At 37.2% G+C, this 20,762-nt stretch overlaps 1 protein-coding gene across 1 annotated transcript in view; it reads left to right on the top strand.

The window, feature by feature from the left end:
- Positions 1-8,000: 8,000 nt before the first annotated feature.
- Positions 8,001-20,762, top strand: part of Alg13 (ALG13 UDP-N-acetylglucosaminyltransferase subunit) — a 74,728-nt gene continuing 61,966 nt past the window's right edge. Inside the window, 3 exon segments of the mRNA XM_070039894.1 lie at positions 8,001-8,103; positions 8,875-9,037; positions 10,312-10,450. Of these exon segments, the coding sequence (XP_069895995.1) occupies positions 8,023-8,103; positions 8,875-9,037; positions 10,312-10,450 (383 nt within the window). The 5' untranslated portion in view covers positions 8,001-8,022.

Below are 20,762 nucleotides of genomic sequence, written 5' to 3'. Positions count from 1 at the left end.
GAACTCAAATGGTGTAATTCCTTAGAAAGGTTAACTCAGCCCAACAAAATAAGTAGCAGGAATAAGGTAACTAGAAATGAGGAGTGGGGCCAAGAGAGATGAGGTATATGATTGAAGAGATGATCGATGAAAGAATGAACTACTTAAAGTTAAAAACATATTTTTTAAAAGATTGAAGCCAAAGCCGGGCACTGGTGGCTCACGCCTGTAATCCTAGCTACTCAGGAGGCTGAGATTTGAGGATCAAGGTTCAAAGCCAGCCCGGGCAGGAGAGACCGTGAGACTCCTATCTCCAATAAACCACCAGAAAACCAGAAGTGGTGCTGCAGCTCAAGTGGTAAAGCACTCGCCTTGAGCTGAAGAGCTGAGGGACAGCGCCCAGGCCCAGAGTTCAAGCCCCACGACCGACAAAAAAAAAAAAAAAAAAAGATTGAAGCCAATTAAGGTACAGAGACTGTACTCTTAGTACTATATTGTGCTATTTCTTAATTATAAATGTGTCCTAAATCAGTAAAATAGTGTATAAAATGGCTTATTGATTGATATGCAAGTATTTCTTAGTTTGTAGAATTATATGAAATAATAAAACCAACTTGTTTTTAAGTAAAAAAAATCATAATGCTTTTAAGTTGTCTCATTAATCAGTTCTTGTTCTGTTTAAGAACCTATCACTTGGAGCAGGGCGCCGGTGCCTCACACCTGTAATCATAGCTACTTAGGAGGCTGAGATCTGAGGATCACCTTTCAGAGCTAGCCCGGACAGGAAAGGCTGTGAGACTTTTATCTCCAATAAACCACCAGAAAACAGGAAGTGGTGCTGTGACTCAAGTGCTAGCTTTGAACTGAAGAGCTGAGGGATAGCGCCCATGCCTAGAGTTCAAGTCCCATGACCGACAAAAAAAAAAAATCCATCATTTGGGCTGGGAAGGTGGCTCAGTGGTAGAGTGCTTGTCTTGCATGCATGAGACCCTGGGTTTGATTCCTCAGCACCACATAAGCAGAAAAAGCCAGAAGTGGGGCTGTGGCTCAAGTGGTAGGGTGCCAACCTTGAGCTGAAGAGCTCAGGGACAGCATCCAGGCCCAGAGTTCAGGCCCCATGACTGACAAAAAAAAAGAAAAGAAAAGAAAAGAAAAGAAAAAGAATCCATCATTTTATGAGCCTGCTTTTTTCATATATTTTGGAAATTTTGCCCAAATTCACTAGTATGATGTTAAAGTTATTAGAAGCCTATGATCAGGAGTACTTGTCAGGATGTCTTACATGATTTTCCTGAAGAAGAACTAATTTGGACTGTAATCCAATTGTAAATGCTTATAGAGAAGAAACAGTGCTTGTAAAATGGCTGTAGATGAAAAAAACATAAAATGGCCACAACTAAAAATATAATGAGAGCTCATAATAACAATCAACAAGAAAATTTGATAATTTCTATAGTATTCAAAATTTTGTCAGAATTATGGCTGGTAATATATATCAAGATATACCAGGCCTTCAGAAATCATACAATTTTAGAATGCATATTAAAAACATAGTTTTACATAAATAAGTCAGAGAAGGTAAAACTACTTTTTTATCTTTTGCTATTTTTATTTGATAACAAAAAACCCAACCAATAACATATTTCTTTTCCTCAAATTCACATGGGTTTTAGGAAGTTATTACCTTTCCCTGGAGAAATAACCTTCAGACAAAAAATTAACAGTACCACATTGCAAAATCTGTAAACCTCAGAAGTCAATAGCCTGAAGACCATTTGAAAACTTTTTGAATGAAACAAAGGCTGCTTTGAGGAGAGATACAATGAGATTCAAGTATGAATTAATCCTACCAAAATCCAAGGTCAGGAAAGGACCTATAGTTTGGGAAAAACCCAGAAGTGTTTATCTCTTTCCACCAACTGTCTCCAATGGATACACTTGAAGGAATATGAAATACATTTCAGGGATCAGACTGACCAATCCATCACATGACTTTTAACACAGTAGTTACCTTCCTAAGTGGTAGGCAGCTTATTACCTGAAAATGTTGCAGACACTGAAACTGGCAAAGTTTAAAAAAATATAGGTAGAAATTGTGCTTCCTTTTGTATGAATCAGCTTTCTGACTGCATTTTGTTCTGGCCAGGAAGTTTCTCCTTCCTATAGTACTACAGAAACTTACTTATGTACCCTTGAACTGAAGGACTGCATAGTCCTAAACAGGAAAGTGTCTGGAAGTACAGTAGTCAGCATACACCATGTTCTCTTACTGATTTGGTCTTCCTCCCAGCCAGAGAACTGATCCTCAAGGTTAGGGTGAAGTTTGTTTGCAAGCCCATCACTGGGGCAGTGACAGGGAAAGGTCTTTAGTGTTGCACAGGTACGAGATGGAGTTAGGTTTCTGTTGTTTGTCTGTCTTGGGGCTTGAACTCAGGGCCTGGGTGCTGTCCCTGAGCACTTTTGCTCAAGGGTAGCATTCTACACTTTGAGCCACACCACAACTTCTGGTTTTTGAGAAGTTAATTGGAGATGAGTCTCACAGGGACTTTTTGCAGGGATCATCAGATCTCAGCCTTCTGAGTAGCTAGTATTGCAGCTAGAGCCACCACTGTCCAGCTAAAAAGTTTTAAAAATAAAATCAAAGTTGCACTTGAGGTTGAGCTGGCACCCCTTCCTCCTCCAGTCTTGGTAGGATGTGGCTGGGGCAACTGGGCTCCTGTGGAGTTCTGTAATTGCCAATGGATAGGCACTGGCTTCAGCACTAAGGTAAAGAAAGCTCAGTGGCAGGGACCCACCAAGTAGGGGTTCATTGTATGCACATGATCTGTAAAGGAGGAGTAGGAAGCAGAAGATGGGGAAAATCATATTCCTCCTCTGCTTCCATCAGAAGGTGAGGAGATCCTACTCCTCCTTCGTCTCCTGCTGTAGAGTGCTTCCTCCATGCAGAACTTCTGGGTCTTCATGAGGTAAGCCAAACAGATTATATGGGAGATTCTAGCCTCACACAGTGGACCAGGGCTTTGCCTCCCTTTTCCCTGACACAGTCAATGAAATCTTTTACTTCTTGAAAATGGGAGCTAATGGCCACCACAGGACAGCCTTCCACACGGATCCATTTGAGGTATAGTTAGGTGGTGGAGGCCTAGGAAGTTCATTAGGAGATATTCAGCACATTAGCAAAGAACTCACCCCTTGATATGTGGTAGACCCTTTTATGACAGAGGAAGGGGGAAGGGTTTCAACAAGGCCACGGTCTTAATGTGGCCAGAGCTTTCCACTCTGGCCCATGAGGGCTCTCAGACTCTCCATCTTCTCTTGTGAGATGACTTTCCAAACAACACTCAGGGTATTCTAAATAGAAGGTCTCAAGTCAACTTTTGAGGAAGTAGACTGGTAGGCCATCCAGGAGCCAGGTGAACAAGACACATGCAAAATACAGAGCAGAGCCCTCTTCCCAAAGCCTCTGCAGGTAGTGGCTGCAAGGATCTTGTACAACCAACACCTTGGCCCCTTCACCTCTACAAGGTAAAGCTCCCCTTCTCATGCCCACCCCACCTGAGAATTGTTTTATTTAGTCCAAGTGATATCAAAGTTCTGGGTTTCTTATCTAATTGTTACCTTTCATTTGTTCCTTTGTATCATGGAGGAGATATTTAACTCCTTTCTTTCTTTCCTTCCTTCCTTTCTCTCCCCTCTTTCTCTCCCCTCTTTCTCTCTTTCTTTCTTTCTTTCTCTCTCTCTCTCTTTCTTTCTTTCTTTCTTTCTTTCTTTCTTTCTTTCTTTCTTTCTTTCTTTCTTTCTTTCTTTCTTTCTTTCTTTCTTTCTTTCTTTCTTTCTTTCTTTCTTTCTTTCGCTTGAACTCACGGTCTGGGCTCTGTCCCTGAGCTCTCTTATTCAAGGCTAGTGCCCTGCTACTTGAGCCACAAGGCCACTTCAGGTTTTCTGGTGGTTAATTGGAGATAAGAGTCTCACAGACTTTCTTCCTCAGGCTGGCTTGGGCTTTGAACTGAAATCCTCTGACCTCAGCCTCCTGAGCAGCTGGGATTAGGGGCATGACCCACTAAAGCCTGGATTCTTTTCTTTCTATTTTTGAGGTGATGAAGATGTAACTGAACCATATCCTACTCCCATTTTATGTTAATTTTGTGTGTGTATGAGGGACAGATTTCTAGCTAAAATGGAAATACAAATACTCTACTCACAATTTAGAGTTATTTGTAATTAAAATGTTTCAAAAATATTTCTTTCTGATTTCGAAGTTATATTTTAGCTCTGGAGAAGAAAAGTTGTTAATGTTAAATTCTAAGTGTATACAAAATGTATAAGAAAGCTTTAATCATAAGCTTACCAAATAAAATGAATCAAATTATATATAAACAGCAGATCAAAAGAAATCAGAAAGCTTATTAAATGGAAAAATCCAATCTGATTGTAAATCTAGTTTAATGAAAACCCTATTAGTATAAATGAGGTTTTAACACATTTTTATGCATCAGTATTTTGGGTTTCTACTTTATTATTAATTGCACAAAAAGGTTTGATTACATGTACCCCTTAGAGAAAAATTTTTTAAAAAGCAATCTGTAAGACAAAAGAGACGAGGAAGAGCTGTCTACAGAGAATATTACTTTCTTTAGCCAAAGAGAATCTACTGAGAAATGAAACCTTGTTAGTGCTTCAACAGCACATATACAAGAGTGTGAATGAAGGAAATTTGTGATTTTTTTTTTTGGGGGTCTGGACGTGGGGCCTGAACTCTGGGCCTGGGCGCTGTCCCTCAGCTCTTCAGCTCAAGGCTAGCGCTTTACCACTTGAGCCACAGCGCCACTCCGGCTTTTTTCTTTATGCTTATATGGTGCTGAGGAATCGAACCCAGGGCCTCAGGCTTGCAAGGCAAGCGCTCTACCACTGAGCCACCTTCCCAGCCCCTGTGATGGGTTTTAAAAGGTTATTTTAAAGGCTTTGTATATACTGTTGAGATAACTTTATATTTGTATCAGCACTATACACAAAAGCCAAAATATGGCATCAGATTCATGGGTGTCCATCAACCAATGAATAGATAAAATGTGGTTGAGTATTAATCTTCCATAAAGAAGAATGAATTATGTAGTTTGCAGGAAATTGGATGGCACTAAGAGTTCATTGGTTAAGTGAAATAATCCAGTCTGAGAAAGCAAATATATATTCTCTCACATTGATTATCTAGCTCTTTTTTTTTTTTTTTTGGGTCCGGTTGTGGGGCCTGAACTCTGGGCCTGGGCGCTGTCCCTCAGCTCTTCAGCTCAAGGCTAGTGCTCTACCACTTGAGCCACAGTGCCACTTCCGGCTTTTTGCTTATGTGGTGCTGAGGAATCGAACCCAGGGCCTCATGCATGCAAGGCAAGCACTCTACCACTGGGCCACCTTCCCAGCCCCTGATTATCTAGCTCTTAAAAATGAGGTGCTGGTGGCTCTTGCCTAGTAATCCTTGCTACTCAGGAGGTTGAGATCTGATGATTGAGGTTCAAAGCAGCCTGGGCAGGAAAGTCCATGAGACTTTTATCTCCAATAAACTAACAAAAATGAAACCAAGCAGTGGAACTGTACCTTAAGTAGTAGAGAGGAAAAAAAAGTTTTATGGTGGGCTGGGAAGGTGGCTCAGTGGTAGAGCACTTGCCTTGTATGCCTGAGGCCCTGGGTTCCATTCCTCAGCACCACATAAGCAAAAAGAAAAAAAGCCAGTAGGGGCGCTGTTGCTCAAGTGGTAGAGTGCTAGCCTTGAGCTGAAGAGCTGAGGGACAGCGCCCAGGCCCAGAGTTCAGGCCCCATGCCTGGACCCAAAAATAAATTTTTTTGGAGAGCACTCCAGCCCTTAGTTCAAGCCTTAGGGCTGTTACACACAGACAAAGAAGTGACAACAATGCAATGAATGTAAAGAGGTTTCCTTTGGTGGAAAGTACAAATGGGAGGGTGGAAAGAGTGAAGGGGGTTATTATGGTCTTAAGTTTCCATGAAGGGTAGGGTTATGAGATGGACTGTCAGACGGGACAGGGTTTGATTGGAGCATATTATATACACATAAGGAGACAGCACAGTGAAGCCCGGAGTTACAACAAATAAGTGCTAATAAAAATGGAAGAGAATGAAAAATGTATTTCCTGCAAAGCAAAAGGACCTGAAGGTGTATAATTTAGTTTGAAAATGCAAGAAACTCTGTTACTGTTTTAATGAACAATTTAGGAGGGTAATGCTATTGTTATTACTATGTCCAGGTCAGATGCCTGTGGCTCACACCAGTATCTTGGCTACTCAGGAGGCCTGATATTTGCATGATTGGAGCTCAAACCAACTGGGCAGATAGATGTTCAAATAACCATCTAAAATTAATCAGTTAAATGCAAGGATTGAGGTGTGGTTCATGTGGTAGAGTGCCAGCAGTGAGAAACAAAGCTAATTGAGAGCATAAGGCCCTGAGTTTAAGCCTGGGACTGGCACACATATAAAAACATTTTTCTTTTTTCAATTTGTATAAAAGCAGAATGAAATAATTTATTGATATATAATCCCAGTTGCTATATACAAAAGTGAAATTTAAATGATTGGCTTATTAAATTATTTGTATTAGTTCAGGTGGGAAAATTCAGAATATGCTGTTAACAACAACAAAAAAAAACCCTTCACTGTGATTCTTGGTATTTTGTTTAAAATAAAAACAGAATGTTATTGTTACTGAACTTTAAATACAAAGACATAATGAAACTGTAAAGCAAATATAAGAAATGTATAAATCAGTATTATTCTGCTTCAATATCATTTGCCTGTATTCAGTGTTTTGTGGTAATGAAAATAGAAGTAATAGCAATTATGGACGTTTTTAGCTTGATATTGGTTTAAGCTCTTTAACGTATAATCATTTATAGTAATAATATAGGTACATATTAAGCACTGTTTTTATCACCATTTTACATATACGCAGATGAACATAGATTTGTAAACTGCTCAAGGTTACACAGGTTAAGAAACAACATAATTGCAGAATAGAAACTCAAGTAGTGTGACCCCCCCCAGCACCATAATTTATCCATTATTCTTTATATTCTATATAAATCAAGAATGGTTTGTGTTTTGGTGTCCAATATATCTGCTACATTCCAGAATAAATATGCTTTGTCTATACGTGTGTTTACTACCATGGCCAAACCAGTAATTTGTATGTTAATTAGTTATTACCACCTTATATAATAAAGAACAATATGAACAAATGTTATGTGAATGCATAACAAATAAGTAAAAGTGGAGTTTTTCTACCCCATTTTCCTACATGCAAAGGGCAAGTGAGAACTGAGGTAGGCACAAGAGGTGGTATCCTATAGGCCAAATTTTCATGGCAAAACCAAGTGTTACATTCAAAAAGAGGGGAAAAGGCTATATACAAAGAGGTTGCTCAAGACCAACACAGATGTCTTAGGAAAAACTTGCAGAAGGGGAGCCTCTAGCCACAGCTACACTCATTCCTTGTTTACAATCTGAAGTATTTATAGTGTGTCTGAAAGAATGCTAGAATAACCTAGAGATGTTTTGAAAGTAACTAATGTTGGGACAAATGGTAGGAAATAAATAATAGATGGAAGTAGGGAGGGAGCTGAGAAGAGGTAGCTGCTCAAGGTCTCAACTGGGAATACATTTTGGTCCAGTACTTGCCAGGAGAATTTATCTGGTCTGGGAGAGAGGTGAAGGCTGGAGTGTTAGTGAATCAAGGCATTGTTCTGTGGCTTGAAACACCAAGTATGTCAAATATAACCAAGAAAGATATGTGGTACTCAGTGATGGCAACATAATGTGCTTGAGATTTTTATTTGTATATTTTACTATTTTTGAAAAACCAAAACCAAAACAAAAACCCTTATCTGGGTAAAGCCCCACATCGTCACCACGTGGGACCACAACGATACTTTCCGGGAGGCTGTCGCCTAGTCCCGCCTCTTTCACTAAGCGGGGCTTTGGCACCGCCTCCGTGACGCAGCTTCCGGCGTTGCGATTTGGGACGGACGCACGCACGAGATGAAGTGCGTGTTTGTAACCGTAGGGACCACCAGCTTTGACGAGCTCATAGCGTGTGTGTCGGCGCAGGACAGCTTGCGAGTGAGTGTGGGGAGCCGCGAAGGGGGCCAGGCGGGCGGCGGCCGGTCGCTCCAAGCTTTTAGCCCTTCTGCTGGCCTTGGAAACCTGGCCTGGTTGTTGTATTCGGGGCGGGGGGCAGTTGCCGCTCTCCGTTGCCAGTCCCCTTGGTGACCCGTCTCTGTTTCCAGCAGGGCTCTAAAGCTCCTTGGGCCTCTAGGTCTGTACCTTCCCTTTTTCCACACGCCGCTCCTCGGTCTTTCTGGCACTTCCTTTCCTGTGCTTGCTTCCCTTCAGAACGGTGCCACTGTTCACTTTTCCTAAGGCTTCGCCTTTTGTAAATGTGGCTGGGGTCAGGGTGAAGGTCGCGGGTCGCCACCAAACCTCTCGCGCTAAGGCCTTTTAACTACCTCAGCGGTCCCCTCCGGCCTTATCCCTAACCTCACCTTTCCTAACCTCTGGCTCTCATTATGGGACAGCGTCCCTGGCGGCGGGTCCGGAACTTCTGAAGGCTTGAGGTTGTTGCACTTAGAACCTATGAGGCCAAAACAGAGGCTCTTTCAAAGTTCTCTCTTGCCTGCTTTTTAGTGCTGCGCTGTGTCCTTACATTCCTCAGGGCTATTAATTCCAGTTCCGGGACGGGGAAGGGGGAATGAGGTACTTTAGAAAACTGAAATGACCGCAGGTGTTCTGGTCAGAACGCCCACTTTGAAGGTTGATTGTTAACTGTAGCCAGGCCCAGCTGTTAAGAGTCGACAATTACAAAGGCCCGGGTTTTCTTATTTCTTTTTATAGATCATCCAGAGTCTTGGTTACAGCCGACTTATCCTCCAAATTGGTAGAGGAACAGTGATACCTAAACCATTCAGTACTGAGTCGTTTACTCTGGATGTTTACAGGTATAAAGATTCCTTGAAAGAAGACTTTCAACTAGCAGATCTTGTTATTAGTCACGCAGGTAATTGTCTTAGAATCTCTTTGAATCTCAGAGTTTCTTCTTTGATTATAAATCATATTTTTACCTTCTTATAATACCACTACATTTACTGTATAATACATTCAGTATTATTGATATGTTTCTCTTGTGAATGCAATTTTCATATTGGTGGATAAGAATAAGAAATTATCTTAGCCCAATTTTATAATAGGACCCTCAATTCAGAGGGACAAATGGTTTACTCAAATAGCATATGTAACAAATTGTCAACTTGAATTAGGACTTGAACTTACATGTAAAGCAATGTTTAAAGATTGGAAATATGCCTCAGTTGGTAATGCACTAGCCAATGAGCAAAAATGGAAGGTAACAAGTTTGAGTCCCAGTCTTGGACCTAAAAGATAAAGAATGTTCAGTCTGCCAGTTGAACTGCTCATAAGAAATTGTCAGTGGATCATATTCACCATTTTCATTTTGTGTCGGTGTGAAATAAATGCAATAAAATATTATGTAACTATGTAAGTAGGAAATTATTTGTAATTTATGTATAAGACTTTCTTTGACAGAATCCTACAGTTTTGAATGCTGTGTGGTGGGGGGATGTTTCTTATTTTTCAAAAAGTTTTTAGTTTAAAAAGAAGACACTAGAAATAAGACATTATTACAGATTGGTGACTGAAAATGTGTAGCTACTCTAAATGCATTTGTGTATATTAACACAGTTAATCTTCCCAAACAATTCTGTGTGCACTTTATGTTGGTATTGTTCCATTTTATAGATGAGAAAATAGACACAAAACAGTTACGTAGCTTGTCCAGCCAGGAAGTGACGGATAGATAATTTGGTGCTGTGTGTTTGTTCTTTACAACTACCTTACCATGGGATATCAAAAAATCTCACATAACAGTCTACTCATTCCTATTCCAAATATCTAATAGATGAATGTTAGCTCTCATAAGCTCTCTACAAGTATGACATACCAATAAATCATACTGTTGTGAGTACCTCTAAAATATTTTTTGCAAGTACCAGGAATTTGAATCTGCCTAATAAATATGAAGCCTCTACCCATAGCCTGAACCTAGTGTATTAACGAGAAAGAACAACTAAAAAATGTACTCTAGTTTACATACTTTGCTCAACTAAGTTATGCAGCTTTACAGTCAAGAAGAAGACTTGGTAAGTAACTTTTGTTTTGTCTTGGTGGATTGTGGGGCTTGAACTCAGGGCCTGTGTGCTGTCCCTGGGCTCTTTTGCTCATATGTTATTAGCAAATTTGATTTTATTTTTGTAGGTGCAGGAAGCTGTTTGGAGACTCTGGAAAAAGGCAAGCCACTTGTGGTAGTTGTAAATGAAAAGTTGATGAACAATCATCAACTGGAATTGGCAAAGCAGCTACACAAAGAGGGACATCTCTTCTACTGTACTTGCAGGTAGAGACTGATAATTTGATTTTTTGCCTAGATTTATCCATCTGTTCTTACCCGCCTACCTAACCCATGTGTCTCTTTTATTTCTTTTCCCAGACATACATTGATTTTCCCTCCTATAAAACGTTTGGCTTGATGTGTTGCTTTTTTTTCCTATATGTCATTTCTTTGCGTGTGAATTTGAGACTTTATATTTTCACCCGGATGTGCAAATTTCTGTGAATCTATTATTTGAGTTCCTTATTTTGATTTTTGGTTCTTAAAGTATTTGCTTCTTTTTTTGTGAGTTTGGCCTTTATAAATCAATGGAATCCTTAAATGTGTTGCTCAGTTGTACCAAACAATGTAGCAGACACTGTTAAGAGCTGAGAAATAGTGATAAATATGAAATAATCTCCATGCTCTTGCTGTACTTGAATACTAGTCATAGAACTTCAGATGGTGAAATATGCTACAAAGAAACAAAGAGTGATACCATAGCTGGATTGAAGACTACTTAAGGAGAATACTCAGGGAAGTCTAAACAAAGTAAGTGAGACCTGAGTAAAAAAAGGAAATGATAGAATGTTGTAGAGGCAGAGAACTGAATTTCAAAGTCCCTTTAAGTTTATGGGGGTAGGAAGTGGCTCAGTACATAGAATACTAGTCATTGAGCATAATCCCAGTCTGTAACCTAAAAAAAGAAAAACTCCTATGTTAGGAATGAGCATGGAGTTTGGTGTTCTTGGGAAGCAGGAAAGTTAATGTGACAGTAGTATAAGGGACAGTGTATTATGAGGCAGAGAGAGGATCTCTTATGTGAGAGTTCTGATTTAGTATGTTCAGTGAGAAAACACTGGAGAATTTTAAGCAAAGGAATTATGGTCAAAAATATTTTTTACTAGAAGTACATTAGAATAACCCAAGCATTGAACAACATTGCATTAAGAAGTAAGAGGGAAATTGGCTGGGTTTTGTTCTTTGAGGTTCTACAAGCTTGCTGATGGTCCAGGGTGTTAGCAATTGCCATTTGTTTGAATTTAAAGCCTGTCCTAATGTGATGTTTTAGAAACTAGCATGCTCTAATGGTATTTTACTTCATAGGATAATTATACATGTGCATTTCATGTTATAGTAAATTTGTTTTAAAATAAAGTAAAAACTAGTTTAGAACATAAGGTTTTAAAATTTTTTCTGCTTCTTAGACAATCAGTAAATACTTATTAGATATCTATTGAACACCTATTTTGTATCATTTTCTTTTTTTAATTGTGAAAATACCTTACAGAGGGGTTACAATTACATAGGCAAGGTAATGAGTAAATTTCTTATTTTATATCATTTTCTAGCAGTGTGTATGATATATATACGATATATATGATATATCATACACACATAGATATATAGATAGAGAAATCTGAAGAAAACGAAGATTCCTACTCATTGAGAAAACAGATTGACTATTTCAGGAGGGAAATTGGCTGGAGGTATGGTTGAAGTGGTAGACTACCAGCTGAGTAAGCAAGTTGAGCAAATATGGAGCTCTTTAGTTCAAAACTTCCTATTGGCAAGAAAAGAGAAATAAGCCAGGTACCACTGGATTAAACTTATAACACTCGGGCAGCTGAGATCCAAGTGACTGAAGTTCAAGGGTCAGCCCAGACAAAAAAAATAAGGCTGTACAAAATCACTAACAAAAAAGCCAAGCTAGAGGTGTCTCAAGCACCAGTCAAGCACTCAAGTTGAGCAAGAATAAAGACATGAGTTCCAACTCAACTCCATTATGAGAGGAATATGATGGAAGTGAGGGAATGCAGTCTTGAAGTACTTTGGGTCAGAAAAGAAGCTAAATAGTTAAAATTATGTATGCTATAGATACTGGTTATGTCTGCCCTTGGGTAATTGAGATATTTAAAGGTTGACACCTTTTTAAAGAGAGGAAAATATTCTTGTGTTCCAAACTCTTCATACAAGTTGGTGTTTCCAGATAACTTTTGGTAAGTTTTCACTCAATGTTAAAAAAAGTTTTCACTCAATGTTAAAATTAGCCTTGATTTTAAATGTACAATAAAAATGAATTTTTATTTCACAAAAATGTCCTAAATTTTAACTTGGGCTGAAGAAGAAACTACAAGTCACTAGTTTCTTCTTTCTCACAGTTTTAAAAGTTATATGTTATCAGAAAAATCAAGCACATGAACTATTAAGCAAAATTGTTTATATTTTCATTTTAGGTAAATCATTTATTTTCCCCAAGACTAGGCTGTCCTAATTTAAGAGACTGGTTCAAACATATGTCTGAGGTACTAGTTTTGTGTTGTAACTTATAATCTTATTTCCAACATGTAGGGTGAACATACATTGCTTAATTATATCTGAAGTTATGATAGTAAATTCCCAGTAAAAGTATTTCCCAATCTTCATTCATGGTCTTGTAATCTCCACTATTGTTATACTAATTTCAGTATGCATATACTACAATACTAAGAATACATACAAATTCATACCTACAGTTTGAGCATCACTGTATTCTTGGAAGTTAGATTCAGTCATCGAGTGGACAGCAGATAAACTAATGAAAATTTCTCCCATGTTACCTAATATTTTTCTTCTTTTGTTTTAGCATGCTTCCTGGGCTGTTACAGTCAATGGACTTATCAACACTGAAATATTATCCTCCTGGACAGCCAGAAAAATTTTCTGCATTTTTGGATAAAGTTGTTGGATTACAAAAATAAACATTAAACTTTTAACAGTTAAAAAATACCCCTAAATATAATCCATTAAATGTGATCAATTCAAAATAGACACATACAGAATAATATATACTACATACACCCATTGAATGTATAGGCAATTTTATGGCATAAATTTACATTTGGGTCCAAATCTTATTTGAAGTTCATAAATGTAGATTTTCCTAAATCTTTAATATGTAGTGAGCCTTCATTGTTTTGTCCTAGAATCTCAAATGGATTTGGAAGTACTTTTTGAAATGAGCAAGGTATGATGATGTACACCTGTAATTCTAGCTCTTGAGAGGCTGAAGCAGGAGGATCATGAGTTCAAAGACAGCTTGGGCTACATGGCCAGACTGTCTAAAAAATGTAGGAAAATGTCAACAATTATAAATGAAGTTTGATATTCTTTAGAGTATAAAACAGTAACATTACTTTTGCATGAGAGCATCTTTAACTTCATGATTCAGAGAACCAAATTTTTTTTCCCAAACAACAATGATGAAGTAAAAGAGCTTAGTAATTGTTTAATAGTAAAATGATGACCAAAATTTGTTGACACATTATATTCAGAGAAATTACTTTCATCTTGAAAAAGAGTGGATATCTACACTTTTTAAGTTCTAAAATATAAACAGAATGTGACAAAATAACCTTAGCTAATGTCAAAACTTTAAAGAGTAGAAAAGTCTAAATCAAATAGTGTGTAATTGTCTGGGTACCAGTGGTGCACGCCTATAATCCTAGCTACTCAAGAGATTGAGATGTTGGGATTGTAGTTCAAATCCAGTTCTGGTAGGAATGTCGATAAGATTCTTCAATTAACTATCAGAAAGCTAGAATTGAAGCTGAGGCTCAATTGGTACAGTGCTAGCCTTGATCCAATAAAAACCCTTCAGGAACCGTGCCCAGGCCCTGAGTTAAATTCCCAGGACCAGCACACATAATCAGTAGAATTTGCTGTTATTTTTTAAGAATGTTCTATCGTAGTGATAATGAAATATTTACTGTATCAGAAAATTGGATGTTGCTGTGTTTATATAAAAAGTTTTACAAATAAATAATAAAAATGTGTATAATGGCTTAAATATATGGTTGTAAAACTCATGTAGATCAAATGTATCCAAGTCAAAATGGGTACATTTAAAATCCTTTTTTATTAAGGTCTGTGCTTTCAGTAACTTTAAATTGGATTATACTTGAAGGTCATAGTTCTGTAGTAGAAAGCTTACATATACAAAAATAACATTCTGAGCCTAGTGTAGTGGTGTATACTGTAATTCTAGCATTCAAGGAATAGAGTGATAGTGCCAAGTACTAGGCCATCCTGGGATACATGGTGACACCTGTCTTAAAAACTTAAACAAAAATCCTGTTCACTCTGGAGATCTACTCATTGTTTTCTCAAAATGTTAACCTGTTTCTATCATTTTACTTAGGATACATTACATAATGGTTTTGTAGATTTTTGGGATTGTGTTTTACGTGGCTAATATTAAAGTTTTTGCTAATGGTAGAAGGTGGTGGCCCAGTGTCCTGGGTAATAGAAGCCAGCCTGGATAAAATTTTGCTAAGAATCTTAAAATTGATAAATTCACTTCTACATAGTTGGGATTTCATAGGACCGTAATCCTAACTATTGTGTATTAATGTGATCTAGTGTTAAAAAAAAGTTTTATTCAGATCCAGATAGAGCCTTAGTGTTTACTTGGATCTTTAAACATTTTCTTATTTGAGTAAAATTTTTATCTAGTTTATGTTGGTAAGTCAGTCTTTGCTTATGGTATGAATGGGTAACCATAGAGAACCCGAAATGAGTCTACTCAAACGAGACTGAAAAGCTTTGAAATCCTAGGTCTTTTGAAACTTAACTGTAAACTTTTAAATCTAAGGACACTGTAAAATCAGTTTAATTTGGTAAGGATCATCAAGATTAGTTTAGTTTAATGGTTTTCAGTTTACTAATGAGACCACAGTTTACAGTTTGCCTAATAACAGCTTTTGGGAGAAATGTCACTAGAAATAGGTCCTTGACTCAGTTCTGTGCTCATTTCTACCATGCTACAAGCTTTCCACTTTATCATTGCTTACTTATTCTAATTACTCCCAATGAAAGTTTTGCTTATTTGAACTTTGTTTTGATAGGAAAATTTCACACTTAACTGGATTTTCCTTTGGTGTATGGGTAATCACAGATTTAAAACTATAATTCATAAGTTCTGAGAAATTGCTAAAATGTTTTTTGTGGAATACATGATATATTGCGTGAATAAAGACAATTATAAATTGTCAAGAGTTGGAAGATGATTTAGAGAATAGTAAAAACTATCTATGAGGAAACAGACTAAGACATTAATTTCCAAGTTTATGTCTTACTTGTCCTTAGAGAAAAAAAACAGGTAATCCAAATTTTATTTGAAATATTTTTGTAATAAAGTTAAATTTTGTTTCATTACATAGTAGGGCTTCAGGTTCTCAAAGTCAATGTGTTCAATGGAACAGGATTTGTTTAGTTTTTTTTTCTTCTGCCTGGGCACTGTCCCAAGTCTATTGCTCTACCACTTGAGCCACAATGCCACTTCAGCTTTTTCTGTGTATGTGGTACTGAGAAATCGAACCCAGGCCTTCATGCATGCTAGGCAATCACTCATCTGCAAAGTAGTAATAAGTGAACTGTGATATATCAAGGTACAACTATATAATGCTGCTGCTTTGCAGATTTTCGCCTATCGCAGGGGTCTCTGGAATGTAACTCGCATAATAGGTTGAGGTATCACTACTATTTGTGTATTTTTTTGAATTATGATTCATCGAAGTGAATGCTATATAGTGAGGGATGACTATTTAAACTTACAGGAATAAAGAAGCAAAAGTTTAGTATTGAGAAAGTCATGAATAGGTTCAGAAGTGGACAACTAATCATGAAAATTTATAGTTCTGGAGGACTTGAAAAATGTTTTTATGAAATGACCTTAGTAATTAGAGATTTAGTTAATGATGCTTATAATTGAAAGGAGAACTATAAAGCTATTATAATTTAGACAGTCATAAGGTGAACTTGATGATAGGGTTTTGGAACATTTAAATGTGTGTACTATTTATATATTTGATTTTTTCATGTTACTCCTGGGATTTCAACTCAAGGCCTAGGTGCTGTCCCTGAGTTTTTTTTACTCAAATCTAGTGCTCTACCACTTGAGCTACAGCTCCATATCTAGCTTTTTTTGGTGTCAATTTGGAGATCTGGGCTGGGAAGGTGGCTCAGTGGTAGAATGCTTGCCTTGCATGCATGAGGCCCTGGGTTCAATTCCTCAGCACCACATAAGCAGAAAAAGTAAGAAGTGGCACTGTGGCTCAGGTGTGGCTAGCCTTGAGCTGAAGAGCTGAGGGACAGTGCCCAGGCTCAGAGTTCAGGCCCCACGACTGGCAAAAAAAAAAAAAATCTCACAGACTTATCTGCTGGCTTCAAATCCTGATCCTCTGATCTCAGCCTCCTTAGCTATGTAGATTACAGGCATGAGCTACTTTTCACCTGGCAGATGTTTGATTTTAGACAAAATGTTCAAAGAATGTTAGAGATGACTGGAAATCTGCAAACAATCTTGTGAAATGAAATGTGCACAGATTATTTGAAGTTAATTTTAGAAAAGATTTAGAATGGATGGTCAAGAGAACCCTGTGATCAAATTTTAGTATCGCAGCATTTTTATGGATGAATAGTAGACTTGCTAGAACTCATTAGATTTTTAACCCTACAAAATAGCTATTACTGATATATTGTTCCATTTTAGAAGTGAAACTAAACATGGCACATATTGATCTAAAAGAATGAAGGAGGTTTGCAAGTATTAATGGGAACACTATGCTACAGATTTATGGGAGACAATAGGAAAGAATATTTGAAATCAGATGAGTCCCAAGAAATTCAGATTGTATGTTGGCCATAAGCATATATATACATATTTATATAATATGAATGTATATAATACAATACATATTCATCTGTAAATATGCATGTAATACATACAAGTATAAATATGTATATATTTACATATGCATATGTATGCTATACATAATGTATGTTTTATATACATATACACACTCAGTTTGTGCATTGCTACTTATAAGTACACTGATTGCTATTTGTAAAATTTGTGTGAGGAAGTTCTCTTGGTTTACCTGATCTTTGTTTTTCCCTTAAATATTTGTGCTTTAAGTTTCTCTGATCTTTTATTTATATGCCTTTTCTTGATATTTTCCTAATTCTATCTTTATTACTGTATAGCTCCCAACTCTGATTAGAGCTTCTGAGTACCATTCCTAATCTGTTCATAATTTGTGCCTGTTAATTCTGTAAGCACCTCAACAAATGATGTGTTGTAAGCTAAAATTTTATTGGTCCCTTTCTTCCTGAGATCTTTATCTCTAACACAGACACATACATACATACACACACACTCACTCACTCACTCACTCACTCACTCTAGTCCTAGAACTTGAATTCAAGGCCTAGATGTTCTCCCTTAGCTTTTTTAGTTAAGGCTAGTGCTGTACTACTTGAGCCACAGCTCCACTTCCAGCTTTTTGGGGGTTAATTGGAGATAAGAGTTTCATGGCCTTTCCTTCCTGGGCTGGCTTCAAACTGCAGTAGCTCTCAGCCTTCTGAGTAGCTAGGATTAGAGAGGCATGAGCTACTGGCATCCAACTATCCCAGTTTTTTATTGCTATAAAGGAGCGAAGTGACATAATTTTTGCCAGGATAGGGGCTTGGATTTAGGGTCTTTGTGGTAGATAGGGTTTTTGTTTGCACACAACTGATAGTTATTTAAGCCACAGCTCCAGCTTGAATTTTTGCTGCTTAAGTGATGGAGTTTCCAGGATTCTTTGGGCTGGCTTTGAACTGATATTCCTCCCCCCTCAGGCTCCTGAGTAGCTAGGATTACAAACATGAGGCACTGGTATCTGGCTCAAATTGAATGTTTGTAATAGTATTTTAGGATATGTATTAGGCTATTTGGTGAAGGATTTACTTCACCATTTACTTCTAAATTCCTTGTTTCCTAAACCCACAGTCACTGTAAGAATAATGTGTGGATGGCGTATATTATTTCCACTTTAGTGCAGAATAACATACTGATTATTTCTCCACTGCTAAGTGGAATGAAATGAGTGTATGATGTATTCCCAGATGTAGAAGTGAGAACATTCCTAAATCAATGGGTGTAGTAATTTATGGATCTCAGATTTCCCACTTGGAAATATTAGGTGATTTCTAATACATCAAACCAATCATGTGGCACAGTTGAAAGTTTTAAAAAAGATCACTGGAAGAATACATTTTCTCTTGTTTAGATTTAGGGAGGACTAGGCTTAGAATTGTAATACATAGTTCTAATGATACAAAGAGCAAGATCTTCATTGAATTTCATTAAAAAATGTTATATTATTTATACTATTTAAATTGTCTAGGTCTGATATTTATACTACTTACATTTTTTTTTGGTTTTGGGGCCTGAGCTCTGGGCCTGGGCGCTGTCCCTAAGCTCTTCAGCTCAAGGACAGTGGTCTGCCTCTTGAGCCACAGTGCCACTTCCGGCTTTTTTTGCTTAATGTGGTGCATATTCATATAATATCAGTTATTCTACAGTGCTAATAAATAGAAATCCAGTCTTACATCTGACTATAATATACAGTTTTAAATAGTATATTAAAATGTTGAAATTTGAATATTATATGTAGGTTTCCTATATGGAAGAAGCACCTTAAATATTAGTATTACTTAGAAAACATAACTATTCAAAAAGTACAATATGAGATGTATGTATATATATGTATATTTAATGTGGGATGGTTAAATCAAGCTAATACTCCTATCGTCACTTTTTAAGGTGAGACACTATTTATTTTAAAATATACATTATTTACTGGAATTAACCTGATCTACAATAGATCTTACATTATGCCTCCTTTCCACCTCCATTTTACATCTTTCCCTCTCATCTCCAGCTTTTTGTAATCATTGATTTACTATCTACTATCCTGAGTTCATCTTTCCCTGAGTTCATTTTTTTATTTCATGAATTATTTCATAACTCATACAGTACCAGCCTATCTGTGCCTGGTGTATTTCACTTAGTGTAACATTCTTTTTTTTTGGGGGGGGGTCCAGTCATGGGGCCTGAACTCTGGGCCTGGGCACTGTCCCTCAGCTCTTTAGCTCAAGGCCAGCACAGCGCCACTTCTGGCTTTTTTTTCCCTCCTTATGTGGTGCTGAGAAATCGAACCCAGGGCTTCGCATGCAAGGCAAGCACTCTACCACTGAGCCACCTTCCCAGCCCCATATTCTTAAGGTTTATATTCACATTGTTAAGGCTGAATTATATTCCAGTGTGTATACACAAAGTCTATCAATGGATATTTAGGTTGGTTACATATCTTGGCTGTTGTTATCAATGCAGTAATGAACATAGGAATGCAGATAACCCTTTCACCCTAACTTTATTTCCTTTGACTATGTTTCTAGAAGTAGGCTTGCTGGATCATATGGTAGTTCAATTTTTAGGGTTAGAGATAATCTTTATATATATATTCCACAATGAATGTACTAATTTACATTCCCACCAACATTGCATGAGTTTCCTTTGCCCTATATCCTGTCAAACATTTATGTCTTTCTTTTTGACAAAGGTATTTTGACAGATGTACAATGTTATATTGTGATTTTCATTTATATTTATATGATGAGTAGTGATGTGAGCCTATTTTTCACATACCAGTTTGCCATTTTTGCCTTTGAGAGATACTTGTTCAGTTCTTATGCCCATTTTTAATAGGGTTGGATTACTATTGAGTTCTATGGTTTCTCTCTCTCTCTCTCTCTATATATATATCTATATATATATCTATATATATCTATATATATACACATACATATATATGTGATATTGTTACTGAGATAATGTAGCACAAAATATTTCTCCTCATTTGTGGGGTGTTTGTTTCTTTTGTTTTGTCAAGGTATTTTAGTTAGATATTATCCCTTTTTTGTTGCTACAGCTTGTGCATTTAATATTGAAGTATGTTTAGATTCTTTCTAGTTTTGAAGTGATCATGACTATCAATAAAGCTGCTAGAAATTTCACATGTAGGGTTTTTTTGAGTGTGTACATTTCTCCTGAGTAGATACCTACAAGTGGGGTTACTAGGTCAAGTGGAAACTGATTTTTATAGGAAAATCAGACTGGCTATACTATTCCAGTATATCAGCATGTGTTCCAGTTGTTTCATATCTGGTGAACAACTTGTATTGCCAGTTAGTTATTCTAAGATTTATGTCATGTTATCTCAGTAAAGATATACAAAACATTGGGAGTGGGGTTATATAGTTCAGATATAAATTTGTGGTAGAACATATGTCTAGCATGCACAAGACCCTGGATTTGATTCCCAAAACTAACAAAAAGATAATATGGTTGATGTACACATTGGAATGCTGAACTTTATTAGGGAAATGAAAATCAGAATTATAGTGAAATTCCACTTCCTACCTACTTGGATGGCTATAATTAAAAGATGAAAAACAATTTTGATTAGAAGTA

Source organism: Dipodomys merriami, unplaced genomic scaffold (genome assembly GCF_024711535.1).
Source record: "Dipodomys merriami isolate MVZ:Mamm:240054 unplaced genomic scaffold, mDipMer1.0.p SCAF_3, whole genome shotgun sequence".
Taxonomy (NCBI): Eukaryota; Metazoa; Chordata; class Mammalia; order Rodentia; family Heteromyidae; genus Dipodomys; species Dipodomys merriami.
Note: the sequence above shows the minus strand (reverse complement) of the source record. Positions and strands in the feature narration are given on the sequence as shown.